General features: G+C 41.9%; 2 protein-coding genes across 2 annotated transcripts in view; one reads left to right on the top strand and one right to left on the bottom strand.

Annotated features, from left to right (window-relative positions):
* Nucleotides 1–9,688, bottom strand: part of HSPBAP1 (HSPB (heat shock 27kDa) associated protein 1) — a 47,918-nt gene extending 38,230 nt beyond the window's left edge. Inside the window, exon 1 of the mRNA XM_011971559.1 lies at nt 9,480–9,688. Coding sequence (XP_011826949.1) covers nt 9,480–9,543 — 64 coding nt within the window. The 5' untranslated portion in view covers nt 9,544–9,688. The remainder of the gene's footprint in view (nt 1–9,479) is intronic.
* Nucleotides 9,689–10,665: 977 nt separating this feature from the next.
* The window catches only part of DIRC2 (disrupted in renal carcinoma 2), an 84,194-nt gene continuing 83,153 nt past the window's right edge, over nt 10,666–11,706 (top strand). Inside the window, exon 1 of the mRNA XM_011971558.1 lies at nt 10,666–11,395. Coding sequence (XP_011826948.1) covers nt 11,056–11,395 — 340 coding nt within the window. The 5' untranslated portion in view covers nt 10,666–11,055. The remainder of the gene's footprint in view (nt 11,396–11,706) is intronic.

The following is an 11,706-nucleotide window of genomic DNA, read 5'->3' as shown; positions in this document are numbered from 1 at the left end:
ACCATGTTAGCCAGGATGGTCTTGATCTCTTGACCTTGTGATCCACCCACCTCAGCCTCCCAAACTGCTGGGATTACAGGGGTGAGTCACTGTGCCCGGCCTTTTCAATGCCTTTTACCCCAAATAATCAATGTACCAAAGTGGCATATTTGGGGGTGGCATATTTTGATCCCTACACTATGAAAAGCTATAATATATTCATGATAAATAGTATTCTATTGTTCATGGCATATAAATTGGAATCATCCTTTGGGAAACAACTGGGAAAATGAAAGAACTGTTCATTATCTCAGTAACTCATGTTATAGGAATTTACTGTAACAAATAATTAATCATGAGCTATGTATAGCATACACGTACACACACACAAATGTCTACCACCGCACTATAACAACAAAAAATGTAAACAACCTAATGCCCCAAAGCAGAAAAATATTTACTAAATTATGATAAGGCAATCCCATAGTATACTATACTCACTAAAAATGAGGGCTGTCTAGAAATATGTAGAGATGTGAGGTGGGAAGGGAGAGTTGGACCTGAAGTTGACTCAGAGCTATTGCAATAGCCAAGCGATAAGTATGGTACAGGCCTGAACAACAGGGGTGGCAGTGAGTAAGTAAGAGATGGTAAAGATGAAGAAATACTCAGAGAATAATATCAAAGGCTATTACAACCAGAGATGTGGGGTGGGAGTCAGATGTAGCCACAAGACTGAGTTGTCTAGACTTGGTGACTTGCCATAAGAGCAATAACTCATTCTGTTGGGAAGATGAGTAGTTTGATTTTGAACACAGGCACCATAACGATACCATACATTTAATTGTTTAATGCTTCACTGTTTACAATGCACTTTTACATTAAAAGTGCTCATCTGATCTTATAAGAAGCCTGTAAAACACAGGCAGAGACAGTAATTCATTTCCATTAACTGAAGGAAGAAATGGAAGCTTAGATGTCAGAGGACTGGAACCAGATTTATCAGGTCCCCTCAGTCCAAGTCCAGTGCTCTTTCCACTGCACAATCCTATTTCTAGAGAGTTGACTGTGCAACTTAACTAGGGCTAAAAACTCAGAAGAAAAAATATAAGCTGAAAGGATACACAGGAAAGCTCAAGATCAATTCATAAATAATCATTCACACGTGCTCTGGGGAGAGAGGAATGTTTTGAGGAGCGCATGAGTTGTATGTGCATGAGCACACATGGCAGGGAGTGCTAGTTACTTTTGACAAAGACTCTTTGCTTGGCCAAACTTTAGTCAGGCTTTGATTCTTTTGCTAGGTCCATCTATGCACTTCCTTGTAAAACCCAGTTTTAGGCAAGAACCTTGCTAAGTCAGTTTAGCAAGAATTGCCCCCATCTCTGACATCTGATCAGGTTTTTCATCCTCAACCGACCTCCAGGTGATATCTGATCACTTTGGCCTGCCTTCAGCAAGAATCCTGTTAGGTTGGTTTAGCCAGATTTCCCCTTACCCCTGGTGTTTCCTCTTAGTAATTTCTCATCCACTGACTCTGCTCCTTGGCTGTAAATTCTCACTTGCCCATGCTGTCTTTGGAGTTGGGCCCAATCTCTCTCCCCAACTGAGAGACCCCGTTACAGTAGTCCTTATATCTATGGTGATGGTCCTGAATAGTCTTCCTTACCATGCTTTAACAAGTGTCACTGAATAATTTTTTCTTTAACTTCTACTTACCCAATACTCATTCTCTTCTTCCTTATTAAAAGAACTCTGGGCAACAGGAGTGACTGAAAAATTTTATTTCCCAGACTCCTTTGCAGACAGGAGTAGCCAAATATAGATAGATAGATAGATAGATAGATAGATAGATAGATAGAGAAAATATATATATATATATAATTTCCGTGTGTGTATATGTGCATGCGCGTGCACGCTCATGTGCACATATTGAAGTTGTGAGTCAGACTTTTTGCCCTCATCCTTTTCTATATACTGCCTGGAAAGCAGACATAATGTTTAGCCCTCTTGAGAGACAAATGAAACGTCCAGGAAACTGCAAACCTTAAGCAAAAGAATGCAAATATGTTCATCTTCATGCTACTGAACCAACTACTACCTCCTGAATCATTTTAGATTAAAAAAAAAAAACCTTCTAGTCAAGACTGTTATTAATTCATAGCTGGTATAACACCTTGCTTTCTGAGGCCATCATTTTCAAGGATAACCATATTCTCCCTATACAGTGCTCTGTGGCTTGGGCTGGATGAATCATGGCTGGTCTGACACACAGTCTGACATACACAGTTCTAAGGTTGTAAAATACTCAACCTATGAACATTTTGCTTCTGGAACTTTAAAGGGCAGAGAAAAACAGAAGCACGAATTACTTTGGGGTAGGGATTTATTTACTGTACTTACCTTACATTAGAGCCAATAGATCACATGGCTTTGATTATTCCCAAAATGGTTCATATTTGAGTAGATATAACTGGGTAGCCTTTTATAAATATGTACACAGGTGACAGTAACACATGAGTAGTGTTTTGACAAAAAAGCTACAAAGAAGTAAATATTCTCTAGCATAAAGTTAAATTTAAAAAATTTAATTATTTGATCTAAAAATCCCACACATCCCAGAGATTATTTAATAGGAGACCTCCAATACTAAAATTTGCTGAGAGAGTGCCTGGCCTAGTGACTGGTATATATTAAATGCCAAAACATTTGCTAAATGAATGAAAGCACTATGAAGTGTGTGCAAAGCAGAGTAGATGTTCATCATAACAGGAAATTAGCATATTTACAGAATTTCAGGCCCATCGTGAAATAAAACAATCAGCTGGTTGTGAGATAAAACTAATTTGGCTTCTGATAATTTAATCAACAATAAACTGGGCCATTAAATTAATGAATTTAAATGTTACAATTTCCTTTAAAGAAGAATGTGATGCTACCCTGTATTAATTAAACAGCCTACGGATGCACCCAGTTACTCCATGCTAGAAATATTTTGCAAAGAGCTATAAAAATTCTGAAGCAACCTCAACAGTCTTCAAAGGATAAGGGTATTTAGGTCTAAACTTGCAGCAGGTAGTAATTTTTAACTAGATGACTTAGAAACTGCTGAAAAAAACAGATGAGTGATCTGAGTATTACACAATAAAATTTTCTCTCTCCAAATGTAGCACGTTCTCCAGTCAATTTATTACAGCCTTAGTTAACAACTAATTCTTTGGAGATAGTGAAACATCATCACAAATAAATTGCATCCTTCTCAGTAATTTTTTAAAATTAATGCAAAGTACAAGATAATTTGAAACCTAATTTCTCTGAGTATGCCAACTATCTGGTGTCAGTCAATTAACACCTGGCCTGGATTTGTATCTGAGATTTCAACTTTAAGACAAGAATAAGGAACATTTACCATGTGTCCAGAATACTCCGAATATTAATAGAATATAACAAAAATCTTGAAATTATACCTTGTCTCTCATCAGGTATAATTTTAATGAAAAAATTTAAAAGATTTTTACAAACCTTCAGAAGTTGACATAAGAGTAAGTCTCACATTACAATACAGAGACTCACTATAATGATATAGCATGAATTTAAAACTGGGTCCTGGCACAGTGAGATCATTTATTTCTGAATGTATACATCTAAGTGTATATATGTGGTGTTTCATCAGACAACTATTGTATATACATATGAGAAATTTTAAAACCTCTGGAATGGTAGATATTAGGGCAAAACATAATGACCATTTGGTCCATGTTAGAAAAACCCGATGGAATCGTGCAAGTACTAGCTAACAAAATGACTGGATTAGTACTAAAGACTGAATGGTAAAACTTACAGTAAAAAGAATTTTTCATTTTGTAGCCACTATTTTAAAATGTCAACACAAACTAAGAAAATTCTCCTGAAAGGCAACATAATGCTTAAGTAAAATGATGGCTAACCATAAACCCTTTGAATTTCAATGTCTAGAAGGTGATGTCTATCACTGAAAAAAACCACAAACGTTAGTGCCGCGGCCGTTATGACCTAGCCTTATCAATACCAATGCTTGGTGTGGCAGTGAACATGCGGGAAGTTCAGGCTGGGCACCTGAGACAGTTACATGCTGGACAGTTACCAAAGGTTCATGAGCCTTTTAGTTTCTTTCCATCCTCCTACACTTACAACGTTTGTCCATTTAACCCAGAAAACTTATCTTTACCTCAAAAAATGGCTCGTAAATTCAAAAGTAATACTAGTCTTAAACCAAAGCAAGAAAAAGGAAATTTGTCTATATTTTAAGTGAACTTAACACTAGAAGGAATGACATCTCAAATACTAAAGGTTTTTGCAATGTACCTCCAAAATTTCTACCAAGATGTTTCCATTGAAGCCCAGCCTCCCCTAAGTGAATTTTTGATAATTTAAAATAAATGATTATTTTATCTTACTTTTCCTCAAAAATATTCAACAGCAAGGTCTTGAAAAGACATCTGCACACCCATGTTCACAGCAGCACTATTATAATAGCTAAGTGGTGGAAACAACTCAAACGTCTGTTGACAAATGGATAAGCAAAATGCTTACACATGCAATGGAACGTTATTCTGCCTTAAAAAGGGAGGAAATTCTATCATATACTACAACACGGATGAACCTTGAAGACAGTATGCTAACTGAAATACGCCAGTCACAAGAAGATAAATGCTATATGATTCCACTTATATGGAGTATCTAAAGTGGTCAAATTTCTAGAAACTGAAAATAAAATGGCAGTTACCAGGGACTGGGGGAAGAGAAGAAAGGGGAGTTATTGTTTAACGGATGTAGAGTTCCAGATTTGCAAGACGAAAAAGCTCTAGAGATCGCCTTCCCAATGATGTGAGTCTACCTAACACTACTAACACTTAAAAATGGTTAACATGGTAAATTTTATGTTATACGTTTTTACCACAATAAAATAAATGGTATTGTTTTTCTGATACTCATCATTACCAAGCATTCAGTGAAATTAAAAATTTTATCTACATTATGAATTACATATGGATTCTAACATAGGAATTTTTTACTTTTTGAGATAACACAGGCTTTTGCTTTTCTTTAAACTCCTCCACCCTTTGCCCTTTAAAATGAGAACAAAAATGACATGGTGAGTATGTGTCGCCAGCTGAAAAAGAGTAAATCCAGTTATGTAGGAATGTTCATTCTAAATGAAAATCAATTCCATACAACTCTAGATGAGATATTTCCTCAGGAAGCACTGGAAGAAGAGTTACTAACACATTCTTCTTCTCTTCATCAAGGCATAATCTTGGCTATAACTAAAAACTAAAAAACAGCCCAATAGAAAGAAATATAATAACCTCAGTTTGAAAGACAGAATCACACTCAAATAACTGCAATTTTTAATTTCAATGAATGCTTCAATCAATGTATGATTATGAGAATAACATTTCACATTCAGAATTTAAATTGATTCTTAATTAACAATAAGTAGTTTCATGTTTGTTTTTAATTATTTCTAAGCTGTTATTTCAAACAAACAATATCACATTCTTGAAGGCAAACCTCTTACTTTTATCTCCCTACAGATTAGTCCAGTGTGTGGCATAAAATGATGCTAAACAAATGTTTTTTTTCAAATAACTGTATAAGAATACCTGATTTTTAGCAATGTATAAAACTTTATTGAAACTAAGCACTTCTGTATAATGAGCTATCAAGCATAACCAAGGTGATCAACTCTATGATTTTATGCTCACCTCTACCGGTTACCCTTTCCTGCTCCCAATCACTGACTCACTCCTAATCATCCTCAACCCTATGGCGACCATGCCAAAGCTTCTTTTTTTTTTTTGAGACAGGGTCTGGCTCTGTTGCTCAGGCTGGAGTGCAGTGCAGTGGCATGATCTCAACTCACTGCAACCTCCGCTTTACAGGTTCAAGCGATTCTTGTGCCTCAGCCTCTCACACAGCTGGAACTACAGGTGTGTGCCACCGTGCCCAGCTAATTTGTGTAGTTTCTGTAGAGACAGGGTTTCACTATGTTGCCCAGGCTAGTCTCAAATTCCTGAGCTCAAGAGATCTGCCTGCCTCGCCTCCCAAAGTGCTGGGATTACAGGCGTGCACCAACACGGCTGGCTGCTTCTTCACTCTGAAGTCTCCAGCACCTTTCTCTACTTCCTTACTTTTGTGGTGCCTTGCTCTATTTTTCTGCAAAGACTGAAACCCACGATTTTTCTCTTCTTCACTTCAACATTTCTGTTTTTACCCTGCTCTTCTCTGGACTCAATGGATACAAGTCTTCCTCTTTTTCACCCAGGTTCTCTGTCACTATTTCTACTCTAGTAGAATCAGTCTCCTCACCTGGCTCATCTTCAAGAAATTATCCTAGGAAGCACAAACCAACCCAATTTCTATTAGTTCCTTCTCCTCTCAGCCTCCAAAGTACTTCATGTGTATCATACTGAGTATTATATCCCAGCTAATTACATCTGACCTTTTGGATATGTCTTTATTGCCAAAAATGATATTTATAAGCTATTTTGGGGCAAAGACTGTCTTCTGCTTTACCACATGATAAAGGTCTGTTTACCATATGCCATTCAAATACTTTTTGATCATGGAATAAGTCTGCTGAAAAATGAACTTTTCAGCTGGGTGCAGCGGCTTATGCCTGAAATCCCAGTGCTCTGGGAGGCTGAAGTAGGGGCATCACTTAAGGTCAGGAATTCGAGACGAGCCTGGGGAACACTGTGAGACCCTGTATCTACAAAAATAAAAAATAAACAAAAAATTTTTAAAATGAACTTTTCTATGACTCCCATTGTATTCATCGTTGTACTGAATGTACCGACCCTTTCACTTGACTTTATTTAATGTATTTATTTTTCTCATTCTCTTACATAACATCTCTAATTTCTTTTCTTTCAGTTTCAACATCAGTCACTAAGGCTGGCACTTTCTATTAATAATAAAAATGGTCACCATTCCTGAATATCCAATTCCTGCCAGATACTATGCTAGATAATCTACACATATTAACTCTAATCTTCACAATGATCATGCATTTTACAGAGGAGGAAACTGAGGCTCAAAGGGATTAAGTACCTTGTCCTCCAGTCTTTCTCCCTCCAATCAATCTTCTACCCTTCAGTCACAGTGATCTTCCTACAACCAAAATTAATCATGTTATTTCCCTCACCTAAAGCTCTTTAAGGCTTCCTACTATCTTAATGTCTAGATTCCTTAACCAGGCATAAGGTAACCTTTAGGATACCTCTTTTCTTACCACTCCTGACACTGCTTTCAGTTCTTGGCCAATGTCATGCTTTCTCCTTCTGCCTCTGGACTTGGCATGGAGTGCCCTTATTCATTCATTCAACAAACGTGGCATGTGCCAACTATGTGCCTGGCATTGTACTTGCAGCTGGGCACATGGCAGTGAATGAAACAGACATAGGTCCTGCCCTCAAGGTACTTACAATCTAATGGAAAAAACAAATAATAAATACAGATTGTAATAAGTAAAATGACAGAAGCAGGATGCTGTATTCCAGAACATCTAGGGTTGGGGGGTGCAAGAGAAATCACAGTGACTGTTTTAGATAGTTTGGTCTCTTAAGGTCTCAGGTGGTGACATACTTTAAAACCTAAAGATTAAGTCAGCTATGTGAAAAGCGAGAGGGGAGGTGAGTGACAAGAGATCCTGCTAAAGACATCAGCAGAGCCCAAACCAAGGCCACGGTTAAGAGTCTGGGTTTTATTCTAACTTCTAAGGGCAATGTAATTCACTGAAGAATTTTACATAAGGAAGAGTCACTTTTTGCTGCTGAACGGAGAAGGGATTAGAGGGGTACAAAATAGAAAACAGAGACACAAGTCAGGAAGATACAGTAGTAGTTGAGGTGAGAAAATGCGGATGATTTGAAGTGGGTCTGATAGTGAAGGAGGAAAAAAGTAGACAGATTAGATGCAGAATTGACCTGACTTGCAAAGTCATCACCTGAAATTAAGAAAGAGGCAGAGAGAGGTTATAGAGTTTGGGGATTTGTCACTGGAGAAAGTCGGTAGGCTCACTAGAGAAACAGAGGATCAAAGGGATCTCAAGCCCATACTGGCTGAATATTCAAGAGTTTGGCCATTTTCACTTTATACGGTCATCAATTTGTGCAGGACTTTTTCCAGCAAAGTTCAGGCGCATAGTGCAGGTACAAAGTGGGCAAAAGGTTGACTTCATCCAGAGTAAGAGTTTTGTCAGAAAAAGGTGCAGGAAGGGACAACAGAATTTTTCAAAGGAACGACATACATTCTGGATAAGGGGGTGCAGTGGATAGAAAATGGAAAAATCAATGCAATGGAGGTATAGATGAAGGTCAAGAATTGTCTCCCTAGTAGAAAGTGGTCAGATAGTAGAAGGCTATAATTTGTTTCTTCTGCTTGGAATGGGGGTTCAGCAAACTATCTGATCCCTAAATACATCCATCCTTTTCTGCTCCTTGACTTCCTGAACCCAGCACCACTACCTGAGTTTGCCACCATCTCATCCAATCAGAAAGGCTCACCTCAGCGGATTACAGGGTCAAGAGATCGAGACCATCCTGGCCAACATGGTGAAACCCCGTCTCTACTAAAAATACAAAAATTAGCTGGGCATGGTGGCGCGCTTGTAGTCCCAGCTATTCGGGAGGCTGAGGCAGGAGAATTGCTTGAACCTGGGAGGCAGAAGTTGCAGTGAGCCAAGATCGCCCCACTGCACTCCAGCCCGGTAACAGAGCGAGACTCCGTCTCAAAAGAAAAAAAAAAAAAAAAAGGCCGACCTCAAACTATTCCCTCCTTGAAGCATTTATGTTCTCTCCACTGAGATCCCTCCTCCTGATAACAACCCTCACAGAGTGTACTACTGGTAGAATAGTTCAGGTGAACATATAGTAAGTCATTCTTTTTCCTTTCTAGGCTCCTTCGGAAAAGGTATTGTTATAAATATTCAAAAGTCTCTGGATCCCGCGACAGTATCCAGAATAGAGCGCTGCACGGTGCAATCATTCAATAAATAATAACAGGGATCTCAGGCTCATGGGTCTCCAAACCTCATCTCCACTTGCTAAACCAGGGTTCACTGAAATAGAATAATAGCGCATAACCCCTGTTCACAAGTCTCAGATAACTCCCATTAATCTCAAAGGTTGCCTTCAATTTCACAAATTTAATTTTAATCCCAACATTCAAAACACCCCTATTTAGCTAACGATGGGCAAATATAAAACAAAACAAAACAAAACAAACACCCCATTCGTGAAACAGCACTGGTAGGCTACCCTATGACGATCAAAAATCTGGATGCCACAATTCGAGAAATGCCACGCTCGCTAGAAAATACAGAATTTTCTTCATAGTCCAATGCAAGGCCAGAGAGACCTGGGACGGGACTAAGGCAAACGGCCCCACGAGGGGTGCCACGAGAGTCAACTGGCATTGGGTTTGTACTCAGGGTCTGACCTCAGCCTGGCACCTACCTTCCTCCCCTCCAGCCCCAGCTGCAAGGATCACAGGAGTGGTCGCCTCGGAGCCTGCTGCCATGGCTACCGCAAGGCGGGTTCTGCCGGAACCCAAGGCGGAGCGGAGCTGGGGTGGGGTCAGGGTAGGGACCAAGCTCCGGGACGCGAAGCTGCACCACAGGAAGGAGCCCCGGCGACTCCCGCCCGCCTCCTACGGAAACGCAGGCGCTCACGTGGAGGTCACGTGATGGATGCTGGGCGGGACCACGCAGCTTTGTTTTGATACTCCGGGTGTGGAAATACGAACACGTGGTCTGAGTTGTGGCGCTTTTTTACCTAACCCGGAGCTTAGGCTTCTTTCCTGTAGTCTTAGCTTCGTTTCTGTGTCTCCTTTTCTAGTCAGATCCTTGCTTTCCGCCTCGGCTTTTCTCCACCCTAGATGATTGGAGTTTTAGGGGAAGGTTTGACGCTTTATGGGGCTCCGGCGGTGGGATGGGCCTCTGACTTCAGCTTTCGCGAGCCGCTCTTGGCAGCCTTGAATGCGAGGCTAGCTCACGCTTCTCTTACACCTCTCTTGCCCTTCTGGTAGCAACCTGACTCCTTCTAATTTTAGTGGCCGCCGGGAAATACGAACCTTGGGCAAAGAATCCTGTGATTGCGTTCCCTGTGACTCATTTCCCGATGCAGACAAGCCAAATTGCTTGACTTAGGTTTTCAAGGACACTAATCCACAGCTGTCAGGCTTCTGGATTTGTATACCAAAATAAACAAACAGCTGTGTGAAGAGATCAACAACCACCTTTCTTCTCGTTTACCCTGTGGTCAAATCATAATCACTGGAGATGGATCTGGGTCACTTTGGGGCAAAAATCTTACAACTTTACTGGACATACCTTTATTGCTCGCCTATTAAGTGACAGACGAAATGGGTAAAAAAAAGTTTACATATATATGAATGGAATTGGCTAGTTTGCAATCTCCTCTTTGGATATGTAAGACAAAAAAAATAACAAAAATAGGCAGTACTTATTGTACATAAATGATTTTTAAGAGATAATCCCCTGGGACCAACTACGCCTAAATCTTATCCTCTGCCTATAATTTCTGAAGTTATTAACTCAACAAAAATAAGAATAAGCCCAAAATAGACGCAAGCATTAGGTTAAGTGAGCACAGGTCACTGAGTTGTTTATTACGCACAAGATTTAACTTGGACACTTCCTCCAAACACCCCAGGGTTCCTTGCCCAACCTCCTCGAATACAGCCTCTCTGCAAGTTTCCCTCTCCCCGACTCGGCCGCGCTTGTCCCTGCCTTTTCAGCGCTACCTGCCCTCAGTCTGGGACCTGGCTCCTTTCCTCTCGCCGGTGTCTCCTAGCCACCCGCGGAGGGGAGGGCGGACCCCAGCCTCCTTGCCGCCTGCCCCGCCTCCCCGCCGGCCCGGCTCGGGCCGCGCAGGCGCACGAGGCGCGGCCCGGAGGCCGAGGGCGACTACAGCAGCCTCCGCCTCCCACTGCTCCGTACGATTCTGCCCTGGGCTAGTCGGCGGTGACCTGGACTGAGCCCGGCATTGGCTTCGCGCGCGACGCGTCGCCATGGGCTCTCGTTGGAGCAGCGAAGAGGAGAGGCAGCCGCTGCTGGGGCCCGGGCTCGGGCCTGGGCTGGGGGCCTCCTGGAGAAGCCGGGAGGCGGCGGCGGCGCTGCCCGCTGCGGTCCCGGGTCCCGGGCGGGTGTACGGGCGCCGCTGGCTGGTGCTGCTGCTCTTCTCGCTGCTGGCGTTCGTTCAGGGCCTGGTCTGGAACACCTGGGGTCCCATCCAGAACTCGGCGCGCCAGGCCTACGGCTTCTCCAGCTGGGACATCGCGCTGCTCGTGCTGTGGGGGCCCATCGGCTTCCTGCCCTGCTTCGCATTCATGTGGCTCCTGGACAAGAGAGGTGAGGGGTCGGGGAGCACCAGCCCGCGCTGTCTCCTCGGGGAGCCGGCGCCTGCCCGCGCTCCAGGCCTGCCAGCCGCCTCCCTTGGCCCCGGCATAGGGGTTGTGTGAGGTGATGGAGTGTTGCTAGCATTCCATTTCTGATTTAGGAACCCTCCGTCCCCAAAGCGACAAATGTGGGAAGGCTACCTTGCAAATGTTTATGTTTTTATCAGGCCGTTTATGCAACACCAGGGATTTAAGCGATCTCTAAATGTTCAAGTTTTTACATATTGTGAACATCAGAGCATGCCCGTGCACGTGCAGTGTGTT

This window comes from Mandrillus leucophaeus, unplaced genomic scaffold, assembly GCF_000951045.1.
Source record: "Mandrillus leucophaeus isolate KB7577 unplaced genomic scaffold, Mleu.le_1.0 Scaffold123, whole genome shotgun sequence".
In the NCBI taxonomy this organism is placed as follows: Eukaryota; Metazoa; Chordata; class Mammalia; order Primates; family Cercopithecidae; genus Mandrillus; species Mandrillus leucophaeus.
The sequence above is the reverse complement of the archived record's forward strand: the minus strand, read 5'-3'. Positions and strand labels throughout refer to the sequence as shown.